Source organism: Psammomys obesus, unplaced genomic scaffold (genome assembly GCF_907164565.1).
Source record: "Psammomys obesus unplaced genomic scaffold, mPsaObe1.curated_primary_1811, whole genome shotgun sequence".
In the NCBI taxonomy this organism is placed as follows: domain Eukaryota; kingdom Metazoa; phylum Chordata; class Mammalia; order Rodentia; family Muridae; genus Psammomys; species Psammomys obesus.
Window position 1 is genome coordinate 21581757 of NW_026596101.1, and position 15714 is coordinate 21597470.

At 46.1% G+C, this 15714-nt stretch overlaps 2 protein-coding genes across 2 annotated transcripts in view; both read right to left on the bottom strand.

Annotated features, from left to right (window-relative positions):
- Fgd5 (FYVE, RhoGEF and PH domain containing 5) overlaps window positions 1-15714 on the bottom strand; it is a 164012-nt gene that overhangs the window by 122028 nt on the left and 26270 nt on the right. The window lies entirely within an intron of this gene.
- CUNH3orf20 (chromosome unknown C3orf20 homolog) overlaps window positions 4622-15714 on the bottom strand; it is a 47291-nt gene continuing 36198 nt past the window's right edge. Inside the window, exons 11-15 of the mRNA XM_055628547.1 lie at window positions 14964-15267; window positions 13109-13216; window positions 11902-12044; window positions 5379-5513; window positions 4622-4886 (exon numbers count right to left, since the gene is read on the bottom strand). Of these exons, the coding sequence (XP_055484522.1) occupies window positions 4790-4886; window positions 5379-5513; window positions 11902-12044; window positions 13109-13216; window positions 14964-15267 (787 nt within the window). The 3' untranslated portion in view covers window positions 4622-4789. The remainder of the gene's footprint in view (window positions 4887-5378; window positions 5514-11901; window positions 12045-13108; window positions 13217-14963; window positions 15268-15714) is intronic.

Sequence of the window (15714 nt, forward strand, 5' to 3'; positions counted from 1 at the left end):
AACCAGCTATTCACAGAGGAGTAAAGGTAACATGATAAAGTATAAAAGTAGTGTTGGGCAGGCATGTCCAAACAGTGAATCTGCACAGACTTAAGCTTGTCATCCCAAGGCTAACTCAGGATGGGTCTCAAAGCATGAAAAGTAAAACTACAAAAATTGCAGAGAAAAATCATAATATGGATTATGACAATGTTGTTTTAACTACAACAGCAAAGATGTGGTCCATGAAAGAAAAAGTCACCAAGCTGGACTTAATGAAACTTAATTTTTTTCTGTTCTTCAAAACACAATACCAAGAAAATGAGAGAGAGCCACAGACTGTAAGAAAATATTTTCAGAAGCCATATCCAGTAAAGGACTGAGCCATATCCAATCCAAGGGCTGAGGCTAAAGCTCAGTAGTAGAGTACTCGCCTAGCATGCACAAGGCCCTAAGTTCCATCCCAGTTCTGGGGGAGCAGGACTAGATACATAAATAAAAATATATTGTTGAGGAGAAAACTACCTCATTAACAAAAGAAACCAAACACCCAAAGAGACGCTGCACTTAAGAAGAGATACAGATGGCAAATGACATGTAGAAAGAAACCCATTAGGGAAACAGAATTCAAAAGACAATGAGGTACCGCTGCATGCCAATTAGAATAGCCAAAATCTGGGCAGAGGAGATGGCTCAGTGGGCAAGAGTATGGGCTGCACAAGCATGAGGAGCTGAATCCAAAGCTCTTGCACTGTCTGGGGTGGAGACAGGAAAATGGCCACCAGCCTAACTCAGATTAGTAAAAAGCTCTGTCTTCAAGGAATAAGGTGAATGAAGCACGATAGAGCAGGACACCCGAATGTCCTTCTCTGGCCTCCCTGAATGCACAATCGTGTACACTCACACACATGTGCACATATACCACACCAACTCTTAGTTTGCTTTCTATGTCTGTGATAAAAATCATGACCAAGAAAGCCAGGTGCAGTAGTACATGTCTGTAATCCCAGCACTCTGGGAGGCAGAGGCAGGCAGAACTCTGTGAGTTCGAGGCCAGCCCGATCTACAAAGTGAGTAGAGGACAGCCAAGGATACACAGAGAAACCCTGTCTCAAAAAACGAAAAACCAAACAAATAAAAACAAAAACAAACAAACAGAAAATATGACTAGAAACAACTTGAGGAAGAAAAGATTTATTTGGCTTACACTTTCATAGCACTGCCCATTGTCAGGGAAGTCAGGGCAGGAACCTGGAGGCAGGAACTGAAGCAGAGGCAAAAGGGAAATGCTGCTTAAAGGCTTGTTCCTCATGGCTTGCTCACCTTGCTTTTCTATATGACCCAGAACCACTTTCCCCGGGGTGGTGTCACCCACAGTAAACCAGGCCCTCCAACAATAGTCATTAAAATAAATCTGAGGTCTCATACAGACGCTGGGGCGAGAGGGTGGTGCATGTTTCACATATTACACACAGGGTGGCTGAAATAAAGTCTGCCACCTTTCTACATGCACTGTGCCATTTCCTATTACAATTTTTGTCTCCAAAATGTGAATCACGTCCTCCAAGTGGATTTTCAACTCTTTAGTGAGCCATAGTCTCCAGTTGGAAGTCCCCTGTTCAGGTACACAGAAGGATGAGCTAAGACCCAGGGCACCTGGCCACAGCAGTTCCCCAGCACCTGTCCTCTACCTCAGGACCTCTCGCAGCCCTCCTTTTCCCATTTTCTTTCCTCCAGACTGGACCAGTAGTGTGTAAAACCCCAATCTCTTTCCCACATGTGAACTGACAGCTTCAGAGAAGCTCAGGAATTTATTTGAGCTGGGGAGCTAAAAGAGCTGACAGGACTACCCACTCTCCCTGATGGAGATCATTAGGATGCAGCCAGCAGAAAAGCCTCAGCTAGGTTGGGCCAGGTGCTGGAAGATTGCACAGATAGGGGGATGCTATGTTCCTCAAGGCTAACATTACTGCTTGCCTGGTAGCCAAGCTTCTTAACCCTTGGTGATACTGGAGCCTGTGAGACAACCCACAGGTAGGTGGGACCAGCTGATGTGGAAAGTGGCAATGGAGATGTGTGCTTAACAATTTAAATAATTTGTTTTTATATACATCTTCCAAGCCCAAGGCTTTCTTTCATTATAACTGATATGCCCCAGATCCCTGAAAGGTTACTATCCCAGAACATCACATTTTATGAAGACATGGAGACCCAGAAGCCAAAGATTTGCCTAGTCTCAGCACAGTTGGGAGACTGTAGGGAGTGGCTTTATTTTGTGAGATACTCAGGGTCTTGGGTGAAAGGTATGAGGGACCTCAGCAACAGGAGCCCTGGGTTCGTGGTGTGTCTTGACGGCCTTGGGAAGACTTGGGCTTCTAGTGGAACAGCCTCCTCCTCTCAGCTTCAGTTCTCTGGGCTCAAAGCATCGATGGATGTCATTCTGCTTAGGACTCCACACCACTCACCGGCCTTGCATTTTGGTACTGGGCCTTTTGTCATAAGAAAGTGGCTTCATACTTTTATCTAGTGTCAAGATTCTGATGCTTGCCCATTGGTTCTGTTGGGTTTTTGAGGCAGATCATGCAATCACGTGCAATGATTCAGTTTTATCCCTTCCTCTCGTGTCCCTATCCCTTGCTTTCTTTTGTGTGAGGGCTCAGGTCTCCAGCACATTTTGTCACTGGTGGCAGCCTTGTGATACACTAGTGATACATTTAAAGAGTCTTTATGAATAAAGTGTTTGCTCTATTTTTGGTTTGCTGAGATTGTATCTACTGCATTTCTACACCAGTGGAGTTAGAATTTGGTTTTTCTTCTTTAGTCGATTATATGGGGGGTGATATTGACTAGTGTTGGACCAACATTGTATCTCTAGGGAAAACCTTACTTGAACATACTGTATTATTTTAAGATTTTCTGACCATTTCTAAAATGGCTCTAAATGTATTTCTTCCACTTTATATTTATGTAAAGTGGCATTCTTGGCATTGATGATTATAAAAATCAGAATATCTATCAACTCTGCAAAGTGACTCCAGTCTTATAGCATTTAATATTCAGGCAACATTTCATTCCTTAAGTAAAATATATAAGCATATTCATTGTTTAAGGATGCAAAGTTGCTTTCATCCTTAACAATGGAAAAATCATATGTATGCCCAAAAACTGTTTTAAATACATTTCTTTATATTTATTATCAGTAAATGTTTTATTTGCATGCCTATTTTACACACTTATATACCCAGGGTTATGTAAAATATGTCTTGGTCCCAAGTGGGAAAAGTTTAAGAAGCCCTGCACTAATCTAAGCTCAGACAATCCAGCACCTTCCTGTCTTCATGAGAGCATTTCTCCTGGCATTTCCAAGGAGAAGGGCTTTCCTCTTCTCTACCTCCTTCTCCTTCTCCAGGAGCAATCTAATGATGCTGCCCTGGACATTCACTGCCTGCTTTGCCAGTGGGAAGTGTTCCTGTTCTCCAGGGTGCTAAGCATCTGCATAGGGCCAGAACCTGTCCTGCCCCTTCTGGTACAAAAAGCACTGACTGCTTAGCATATCCACAGCTGAGCACAGACAGCTGAGCACATGGCCTAAAGAGGCACAGGTCAGAGGCTTCATTTCAGACTGTAGCCTGAGTAGAAGCCTCAATTCTGACCTTCACCAGGCTTGGGGGTGCCTATCTGTGAAAACAGAAAAGAACTTTAGCCCTTTGCCTTCTTGCTTTTATCTGTCTTTGTGCATGGGAGCAGAAAAGGGGAGCATGCTTAGAGCACTAAGCCCCCTATCAAAAATCAAGACTTGAAAATAACATATGCAGCTTAAGAACAGAGCAGGCCATTTCCAATACACTTCTAGGGGAAGAAACAAACTCAAAACAATGTCTTGGAAATCTACAAAACAAAATAAAACAAAAAACAGACAAAAACTAAGCCTTAAAAATTCAGATTGAAAAAGCATGTGTTGCTGAGGAAGCACAAATGGTTATCTGTAAAATACATCACCAAATGCTGCCTGGAGTTTGGGGCCTGGACTCTATTCTAGGTGCCAAGGCAGACCCTCCAAAATTCTTGCTATGGGACATGGCTTACTGACTAAACAGTCGTGAGAGATGCAGCTCTCTAAGAGGTAAGGGACAAGGCAGCAAGTACCCCAGAGGACAGGTGCCTGGGGCCCCTGGACACTGACAAGGATGCCCCAGACTCATACACTCAGGAAAAGGAGAATCCAGTCCACCCATGTGTTCCATGCTGGGCTAAATAGGGATGAGAGCCTTCAAGGTATCTGCTGGACTCTGGCCTTCATTCCACTCCTCCTCTTCCTCTTAGTCTCCCTCTTCCTTTGGCATCCCTCTCTGCCCTCCCATCCTTCACCCTCCTGCCAGCTTTCTCATCTCTTTCCACCACTCCTTCAGTCTTTTCTCCCTTTCTGTGGCCCTCTCCCTTTCTTTCTACAAGAAGTCTTTCCAATCCAACAGAGGGTGGGAGACACAGTCCAGCCCCTTCTGGGGACTCCCCAGGGTTGCTGAATGGTTGAGCAGGCAGTCCCTTACCCATAAACATTTTTCCCCAGAACTGTAGTCTCAGGCTTACCCCTGGCCACAGACAAAGCACTGAATTGGGAGTAGCAAGTTTTCAAGAACCTAGCCTGAAACTAGCTATGGGGGCTTCTGGCCTTCTTGGAGTCAGAGCTGGGCCTGTCCCACCCACCACCTCCTCACCCAGACACTACAGGCATGTGCATTTATTAAAGGGTGGTGGTGGTGGTGGGAGGTAGGGGATGGGTATGCGGAGGGCTTCGCTGGCAATTCCAGCATCACTTCCTAGAACCTGTCTTCTTCCTGCTGTTGCTTTTCTTACTGCTCCTCCTGATCTTGAGTAAAGGCTGTGGTTCCACTTCAGGCTGTTTCAACCTAAACACACAACAGGAAGATCCAGGTTCTGGGCAATAATCAAGCGGGCAGGGAGCCTGGCCCAGCTGATGAGGGATGGCCTAGGAGGGAGAGTAGCAGGAGAAAGCTCCAACTTGGGGGCCTGGTGACACCAGTCTGATCCTAGCACTTTTTTATCTTTCTGGAAAGAATGACACTGCAAAATTGTGATTTTTTGTTCCCTGTCATCACCACCAAGAAACTTGTTGGGAACAGCCTCCATCCTTCTGACAGATGGGTCTGGACTGTGCAGCCTTGCTACAAAGTGTATTACCTAGTGTACAACCCTGACACATAATGAATGGGACACCATAAAAAAAACAGGCTGGAAGTCAAGGGCTGACCTGCACCAAGAAGGACACAGATTGCCAAGGCATAAGCCATGCTGTGGTAGCCTTAGTGGCCTGAGACCAAGCTAGGGATTATGTGATGAGCCATCCCTAATCTACCAACTAAAGAAATGGGGAAACATACTTGTCAGGGGGTGGAGAAGGTTCTTTTTCTACTTTGTCTCCAAGCGCCAATGAAGAGACACTGCCTTCGAAATCTTCAGATGGGGCTCTTTTAGCTGACTCAGCATCTTCCAGGCTTGCCATATAGGTAGACATACTGCAGTGGAGGAGTGATAGGAAAGCATAACTTAGGGGGTCAGAGGTGAGAGCCCAGGGTTCACTCAGTGCTACCCCCCCCATTCCAGTCCACAGAGAAACTATCAAAGCACTCTTCCTCCCAGTGTGCCAAGAGAGAAACTGTCTGCTCTGGGCACCTGGGGACCACTGGAGGTCAGTTTCCTAGCTTCTGTGAAGGGCTGCATAGCCCTCATCCCCATGCTATCAGCTACCTGGTCCATGCTACACTGAGCACAGACAATGCCTGCAGGATACAGATGGCTTTGGAAAGCAGCAAAGGAGAACCAATTGGAGGCTAAGGAAATGATGCCATCATGTAGTGCTGTGAACCAAAGGTGTCCCCCAAATTCATATGCAGAAGTCCTAACCCCAGGACCCTAGGATGTGGCATCAGTATACTCATAATTAGTTGAAATGCAGTCATTCTGGAGTAAGGTGGGTCCCTAATCCTATGTGACTAGTGTCACATCAGGGTGATATTGTCATCAAAGGCAAAGAGAGGCTAGAATGTGACTTAAGAGGGACTGTGGCCCGCTCATACCTTGATCCAATTTCCATCCCCCAGAACTGAAATGATGCACATCTGGTGCTTGAGCCACTCATTTTGGCTGTTCTGGATGCTCTAAAAGTGCTCTTCCTGCATGGCAAACAGATCTCTGACATGAACTGCACTCAGTTCCCAAAACCAGTAGTTCATCATCAAGGCAGAAGATTCAGTGCCTGCTGACACTAGTGGATGACATTCTCATGGATGGCAGCTTCTCACTATTCTCACATAGCAGGAGTAGTAGCCTGGCTTGTAGGTATTAACTCCACTCATGATGTCTCTGCTCTTACGGCCTGGTCATTTCCCAGAATCCACATTCCTAACACCATCACCATGGAGCTCAGGATTTCAGCACATGAATCTGTGGAACATGGCAGCTTGCCGCGGCCATCTCTCTTCACTAGTCCCTGGCCACCTCCTGTTGTGACTCAGTTGGCCCTGCCTCTTCTAAGTTGAGCAGAAGGTGGGGGTGCAGTAAGTGTGGTGGCCCAGGGGTGAAGAACTCCTTCACAACCAGAAGCACTCACAGCACAACCAAGCCTTCACTTGACATCCATAAAGATCATGACTGTTCACAAACCTTTTGAGGTTCTCACACTGATATTTGCATACCATATTATCTTTATGAGGTTTCACTCCAGTCTGCATATCACAGGGAACATGACAGTTTATAAGATGCTTTGTTCTTCATAGATTGCCATGTGGTTTACCAAGTGCTATGCACTTCATAGATGACTGGACACTGTTCATGGCTCGTGACAGCTTGCAGAGTGCTCCATTGCTTAGGAGGAGCAGGTCCGAGAAGAGGCCCAGTAGTTTCTGAGACCCTTCCTAATTCACTCAGCAGCTCCCACTGCCCATTGTGACCTACAGGGATGTGAGCAATTTACAGAGGACTTTGTCTTTCATAGATTTCACAGGTTCTCTGTGGTCCACTGAGCACATTACAGTATACATAGCATTCAGCTTATGGGGCCAACACTGTTTTCAAGGCATTTTTTGTCACTGCAGAGTGTGGCTGTTTCTGACAGATTTTGACTGTCTCCTGTAAAGACAGCCCTAAAACAGTTATGTCCCATCCCTTCAGGATATGACTGAGGTACGGAGACGACAAAGGTCGTGGCTGTAGAGTAGTCTGGACTTATTTTCTATTCAAGGCACATCCTTTTCCTTGATGGCCCTCAACTTCTCCTTCTGGAAGGTGTATGTGCTATGCCAGGAGCTCCTAGCTCAGAGTCCTGGGTTGCTTTTCTGTACACAGCCACCCACGCAGACTCTAGCAATACAGAGCAGAGAGCTTGGAGCCCACAGTTCAGTTCCATACTCCTCTCCCTGATGACCATGCCATGTGCTACAGAGAGCAAAGGGCCACAGGATGCCACAGGCACACTTGTAACTGTTATACAATTGTATGTTCTACTGCCATAAAAATAAAGAAAAAGAAAAAAAAAGAAAGAAAAAGAAAACAGCAGCCTGACCAAAATCTCCCCACTGAGCTTCTGTAGCAACAACAACAACAACAACAAACCCCAAAAAAACAAAAAAAAAAAAAAAAAAAAAAAAAAAAAAAAATGTTTTCAAGTGTCCCTGCCTCTGTGGACAGTCTTCTCAACCTGATTGTGAACTGTTAGCAACTTTTTAGGGGGCCTAAGTGTTGTTCTCCCTCCCCCACCTAACAACTCTTTCCTGGTTGGTCCTATTTTCCCTTTGTTTGCATATCTACACTCAGCCAATCAGAGTCCAGCGGGCACCCAGTACAAATGGACCTTCTGGGGATTGCAGAGACAAGACAGAACAGACTTCGGGTTGGGCTCCAGCCAGTTGTTCATCTTCACTAAAGGAAGGCTGCCCTCAGTGAAGGTTGCCTTCAAGACAGTCAGGGAACAGAATTGTCCCTATGTAGGAAGTTCATTTGAGCCAGCCTCCATGACTCCAGCTACAGGCAGGATTCATTCCTGTCTCAGCCTCCAAGACTTTGGCAACAAACGAGAATTCATTCCTGAGCTGCTTCCAGCCTTCAAGACCTGCTGCTCCTGGTGTTCCTGTTGTTTGACCAGCAGATTTCTTCTTCAAGGGACTGCTATGGATGACACCCTGAAGCCTTCCAAGAACTTTTAAGCTGTAACACTTTTCAGAGCTGAAAGATTTCTTGACTAGCATCTTTATACTACCAAGAATTCAAACCTGATCCATTTAAATTGTCAAAGCCTATGTGCCTTTCAGGATGGGGATTGAACATTTTAGTTAGGGTCCTCTCTCTTGCTTAGTTTCTTTAGATGCACAGATTTTAGTGGGTTTGTCTTATGTTGTATGTCTCTATGAGTGAGTATATACCATGTGTGTCTTTTTGCTTCTGGGATAACTCACTCAGGATGATCCTTTCCAGGTCCCACCATTTACCTACAAATTTCATGATTTCCTTATTTTTCATTGCTGAGTAATATTCCATTGTATAGATGTACCACAATTTCTGCATCCATTCTTCAGTTGAGGGGCATCTGGGTTGTTTCCAGCTTCTGGCTATTACAAATAAAGCTGCTACAAACATGGTTGAGCAAATGTCCTTTTTGTGTACTTGAGCCTCTTTTGGATATATGCCTAGGAGTGGTATGGCTGGATCTTGAGGAAGCGCTATTCCTAGTTGTCTGAGAAAGCGCCAGATTGATTTCCAGAGTGGTTGTACAAGTTTACATTCCCACCAGCAGTGGAGAAGGGTTCCCCTTTCTCCACAACCTCTCCAGCATGTGTTGTCACTTGAGTTTTGAGTTTTTCATCTTGGCCATTCTGATGGGTGTAAGGTGAAATCTCAGGGTTGTTTTGATTTGCATTTCCCTAATGGCTAATTTCTTTAAGTGCTTCTCTGCCATTCAATATTCCTCTAAAGAGGATGGACATCAGAAGAAGAAGAAAACAGGAAACAACCTAGGAACCTGCTACAGAGGGCCTTTGAAAGCCAGAAGAAGTAAACAGGAAACAACCTAGGAACCTGCCACAGAGGGCCTCTGAAAGCCTCTGCCCTGCAGACTATGAAAACAGATGCTGAGCCTGATGGCCAACTGTCGGGCAGAGTGAATGGAATTTTATGTAAGAAGTGGGAAATAGTAAGAGCTGGAAAGGACAGGAACTCCACAAGGAGAGCAACAGAACAAGAAAATTTGAACACAGGGAACTTCCCAGAGACTCATACTCCAACCAAGGACTATTCATGGAGATAACCTAGAACCCCTTCACAGATGTAGCCCATGGAAGTTCAGTGTCCAAGTGGGTTACCTAGTAATGGGAAGAGGGACTGCCTCTGACATAATCTGATTGGCCTGCTCTTTGATCACCTCCCCCTGAGGGGGGAGCAGCCTTACCAGGCCACAGAAGAGGACAATGCAGCCACTTTTGATGAGAACTGATAGACTAATATCAGAAAGGAGAGGAGTCAGCGGACTTGGGGAAGGACAAGCATGCAGAAAGGGGAGGGAGAGTGGGATCAGGAGGGGAGGAGGGAGGGGTTTATGGGGGGATAAAAAATGAATAAAGTGTAATTAATAAAAAATTTTTAAAAAGTTAAAAAAAAGCCTGTGTGCCAAGCAGTTTAAAATTATTTTATCTCATTTAAAGTTGTTAATCCCAAATTGTTAATAAAGCACCTCCTAGTGGTTGTCATCACTGACTGTCTACTTGGAGGAGGGTGGGATAAGTACCCAGGTGGAGGGAGATGTTTCAACTAGCCATTTCACCGATATATGGGGGGTGAGGGTCACACACACACACACACACACACACACACACACACACACACCCCTTCTGGAGCTGCTGCTGATTAGCCAGGGGACAAACTCTCCCATCCCCTCAGCCTCCATGAATTTCACACCTTGCCCTATCCTGGTCCCTCTTGTTCCCAAGTCTTTGCTAGAGTGTGAGCATGGCAGGGTAACACATCTCTGCTCACAGGCAACAGATATTGGGACCTGAAAACTACACGTGACCTCCCTTAGCTGTCCCCAACTCTAGTGAAGGAGGCAGGGGTTAAGTGTCAGCATTGTGTACAGTCTCACTCAGGGATGCTTATGTCAGAACCACATTCTACATGTGCTTTCCACTGAGGCTGTCTGGCTACAAGCCTGTTGTGCTCTCCCACCTAGGACCCAGAGACTTAGGTTAGGGGGCTAAGCTCTGGGATTACATACATTTTCATATGTTGTAGCCTTTGTCTCATAATTTTCCATAATCTGTAAGATGGTCACAAGCACAGTGGGAGATATAATTAGATTCCTCCCCATTTGTTCAAAATGTAAATAAAACCATCTTACTTTCCTGTTCCCTAGTATCTTTTAAAATACAAGAAATCTAAGGTGATAGGTTTATGGATATAAATGCCCAATAATACCCAACATATCTCCAGCACATTCTTATTTAAACTGTAACCAGCTTCTGAGACTCACCATTACAACTCCCTAGACCTGTCAATGTCTGGTCTCCAACAGCTTTCTTCTCTGTGTGTTAAGAGTGATGGAAACTCAGAACACTCAGAACACTCTGTCTGCCCTGCCTTATCCCCATAGTCTCTTCCTCTTCCTGCCTTCTCTACTGAGTACTCCAATATATTGAGGTTACTTATGTGACCTCCATGGATTTCCTATGAATGTATCACATCCTCCAGGTGAAGCAGACTGACAAAACCCAAATCAGCTCCCTAGAGTGAGCTGACACCAAGACAGAAATTTGCATCCAGGTGTGGTGCACACACCTTTATTCCTAACATTTGGGAAGCAGAGGCAGGTGGATCTCTGAGTTCAGGGCCAGCCTGGTCTACAGAACAAGTTTCATGACAGTCGGGGCTACACAGAGAAACCCTATCTTAAAAAAACCAACCGAACAAACAAAAAGATAAAAATCTTCAGGTCTATGTGGGAGTTGGGGACTTAACTTGGTGCTGTGCAGGTGTACCACAGGTGGCTCAGGTTTGCAAACAAATATTACAGATAACATTATCCTAGGTCTGATCTTTGTTTACCACTTACAGAACTTGTTAACAAACACTTTTTGTAGAATCTCTAAAATTCTGCAAGACTGAGTATTATCTTCATCTTAAAGACAAAGAGATAAAGAGATTTGGAACCCATCTGGTTGATTGATGGTCACCCAGACAATGCAGAGCAGAGTCAGGGCTCCAACCCCGTCTTAAGACCCCTGACCTAGCAAGTTTCCCAGGAACCTGCACCACAGAGCACAATGGAGTCTAAATGCTAGTTTTCCTCAGATACAGACCTCAGCATGAAGTCCAGGCTCCTCCTAGAGTAGACTACAGTGTCCTGAGCTCAGAGACTTCCTTCTACCCCTCACCAGAGCCAGCCTGGACATGTTTAGAAGTGGCAGCACCTAGTAGAATGTGCATACCCAAGCTTACTCCACCAATGACTGTGTCTGTGAGGCCTCCCTAGCAACCCAGCAGAAGCCATGCTGAACGTATGTACAGATTGGAGCTGAGGAGTGTGGCTGGACCTCCTGCCCAATAAGGTCTTTCCAATAACCCCAGACCAGCAGTGCCTTCTGTTTCCCACATAGCCCTTTATCCAAATTTATACTCAGAGAGACAAACAGCATGACCTCGTTCACCCCTTCCTGCCTGCTTTCTCTTTTTCCCTGCCTACCTGCTTAACCCTCCTTTTGCTCATGGAACTGTAGGAAGAGGCTGCACCTCATTTCCCCACTCTGGCTCTTCCTCATTTCACTTCTCTGGCAACCACCTGCTCTCCTACTCATGGCCTTCCCACAGTCCAAGTCTCCTGCCCCATTGTCCCTCCCTGTGGGATGCCTTGTCCAGTTTTACTTGAATTTGTAGTTGTCTGGCAGGAAGTAGCCCATCTTGCAATCCTGTCGAGCCCGGAAGATCTGTTTCAGCAGATTGTGCTTACTAAAGCCATAGCCATTTAGGACACAGCCCCCAAAAAGGAGTTTCCCTCCAGCAAACATCTGTTGGAAGACAGGAAAGAAATGAAATAAAAAAACACCCTCAGTGTATTGACATAGTGGTATGACTCAAAATAACAGCCAAGTTCCAAGACTTAGTAGGACGGCCATAGGCTCCTCAGAGCTGGGGTAGGACACAGGCCTTTAATAGCTTCGGAAAGTATGCTACCCTCCTTCCTGAGTCAAGAGGGCAGCACAACCTGGCTCCTACGTCTACTGGAGGCCTGTCAGATGTAAACTTCATACTTTCTTAAGGGTACTGAAAGGTCACATTCTTCCCTGCTCACAAGACCCCTACCCACCTGCCTACAGCTGTCCAGCCTTCTCTTCTTCAAACCTACACATATCAGGATGCACCATTCAACTCATCCTATGGAATTGGGTCTCACAACCTCTATCCTCTGTGTGTATCATTTTCCAACATGGACACCTGTCTAGAGATGGCTGGCCAAGGTTATTCATCATACCACTGTGATGAAGGAAAACACAAACAGGGAGAAGGGAGAGAGGGAAAGAACCTAACTGTACAATAGAAACAGCAAGGCTAGTAATAACAAGATAGACTGACTCATGTCCAGGGGTAAAAATTCTGGTGTTACCAACTGAAAATGTGGGAAGTTGCTATGTACTGCAAAGGTAGTGCCCTAAAGTATGTATGTAGAGAAAGACAGCAAAGGCCAGCTACTCCAACGTTAGCAGGGTGTAGCCTAGCAGAGGCTCCCGAACTTAAATGCTGGATAGATGAGTAAGACTCCAGGTGATATGAGGATGACTTTATTTTCTAGATTGTTTAATCAGGTTTTCAATAAGCATATAAGGTTTTATAATATTTTAGTATAATTTACTAACAATCAGATGAATAGAATTTGATTATCTGTGTTAGTATCACCCAACTCCTCCATCTCCTGGCATGCATGGGAAATGGGAGTCTGTTGGGTGACTCTCAGTCAGTCCTGCCTCAGTGTAAGTGGGAGAAGATCTGCAGGTCTTGTCCTCCTCTCCCTGATCTGGTTGAAAGAGTAGGGGCTGCTGGTGGATATCTAGCTCTTTACAGGGCCCCAGCTCACCAAAATCATCCCGTCTACCACAGCAAACCTCTTCACCATTATGGGCGGATCCTGCTGCAGGGGGCTGTCCAGATCATACCGCAGTAGGCGGTAAGGGTCATGCCGGCACTGCCAAATAGAGACGTGGGAACTGGTTACCCTGATGCAAAAAGATACACATTAACTTTCCCATAGCCATCACTGTAGAGGTATGTCCCTAAAGGTCATCACTTCCCCCACAAGACTCTTCTTCACATGACAGCACTAGCTTTGCCCTGGGACCTGAGGAATATGATGTCCCTCAACTCTGGAAAGTCTAAAGATAGGAACCCATATCCAAGTGGGCAGACTTAAGAAGCTATGTTGCACAGCCCAGAGGAGCCTTTTACCCCACCTCGCACAGGCTGCCCCCCTTGACACCTTTGTAAAGCTTAGGCATTGTGGGATGAGAGCATTAATGGCCGGCTATTAGCCAGAACAGAGGCCAAGTCTCTGTGAGGTCCACCACTACTCTTCCAAGCCTGTCTCCAAGACTCACTGCCAGTCCTCATCTCCCCCAACTACTTCAGGTCAAATCTTGGCCTCATTCATGCTTCTTATAGCTGGAATGAGACACCTATGCATTTTATTCCTTAGGAATAATTATTAGTGAACAATTAATGACCCCAGATTAACTCTACCCAACTATACGTTTCCATGGGGTGGGGATTATATCTGTCATGAAACAGGTGAGCCCCGAGCAGGCTCTTAGTAAACATTCTCTAGATTGAAGTAAGATGGAAATGAAATGCAGGAAACTAGGGTGGCTCTGCTGCAGGGCTGGGTGAAGGCCTTGTAGCTGGCTGCTTTCTTAGAAGAGCAAAAGAAGTACCCTGGTGGGGGAAGGAGCATCTGATTTTCGAAGGGCTCTAAATGCTGAGCTCATGAACGGGCTGGCAGGCAGGCCTGAAGGAGGCATCACTCCTAGAAAGAAAGAGTAGAGGCAGATCCCTAACCCAGGATCCCCACAGAGATTCAGAACTCTGCAGCAACAGTCTCAAGGAGAAAGACACCTTGGAAGAAGTCCCCTAGCCCACATGTCCACATGAGTCTGGGGACTCACCTTTTTTGCCTTCACTACCAGTAGCTTGAATGAAGATGATGAGATTAGACTTAGAGACAACTCTATAGAGAAGGAGGAGGTTCTTTGTGCTATAGCCCTTGTACTCCTACACCCCTTAGACTTAAATTGGGACTTCAAACTACCCTCATCCACTGCCTGGGACATTCAGCTGCCTGTCACAGCCTTAAGCATCCTAGAAGGCTCATTCTGATCCCAGGAGGCAGAAGTCACAGATTCCAGAGCTGTCCTGTCATGGTCCTCTCAATAATAACTAATAAACAATTAATAATTGCCCATTAATTGAGCCTGTTGTGGCTACAGCCATACTGGGTGTTCCTTCAGGGACTTGCTCATGGTGAACCATTGATATGTATCCAGAGCCTGGCAAAAGCCCAGCACACAGGGGGGATTTGGGGACAGTCCCCAAACATTTACTGAACCATGAGAACATGGGTGGTGGGCATTGTCTTTGCCCTGACTCATACCACAAACTGTGCTAAGTGCTCTGAAAGAAAAAGACTGTGCCTTGACCTTGTCTCAAGGGTCAGGAAAAAAAAAAAACTGATGTGGTGACATTCATCCTGAGAGAGAGGACTGAGCAGAATAGAGAAGTTGAGACAAAATGCTGCAGACAGAAAGGGGAGTGTGTCCAAGGCCCCAGAAAGAAAAGGAACTCTCATAATTAACCCATCCTCATACACTGGAGGCCATTTGATTGGCCTCCCTAGCCCTAGCCCTGGCCCAAGGGGCCTGCTCAAATGGCCCTGAACCAACCTGCATGCAGGGTGAGGCTCGGCCCTGTTGCCGATGGTTGTACATTGTGTCTAGCAGCCACCGCAGCTCTGCGGTGGAGTTGGGATTCTGGCTCGACATTATCCCGAATACCAGTACTTGGTAGGGGTCTCGGGGCGCAGCCAGGAAGCGCTCCAGCTCCAAGTCGGACACCAGGGGTGCCTTCACAATGCACTTGCAGCCAGCTCGCATGTCTTCCTTTATAATGAGCCTCCGCAGTACCAGTGGGCAGTCATAGGGTGAGGCTGCCCACCTAGTGGGGCTGCGAACCTCTCCAGGCTTCCCTCTACAAAGAGGAGCACAGTGGTAAGAGCCTGTGGGCAACGCCTGCTCCCACAGCTCTTGTTTTAAAGAAGCCCACTGCAGTGCCTGGACTGTGGGCAGGTCCCCCTAACCATGTGAGGGACCCCTATCCACTCTGGGCCTTAGTTTCCCCATACACAAAAGGAGGCATAAGAAGTTACTCAGTTGACATTTCAGAGCCATCCATGACTCTGACTCCACACCCCACATTTTACCAATCCCACCCACAAGCCTCTTCCCCAATTTAAGACAGACCCAGAATCAGACTGACCTCTACTTCCACCAACACAGCCCAGCCTCCTGTCATTTTTTTTTTTTAATTTTTGGCTTTTTTCTTAACAATTTATTCATTATATTTCCCGATTGAAGACCCCTCCCTCAACTCCCCCCCAGTCCCATCCTCCCTCCCTCTTACTCCTATCACCTTCCT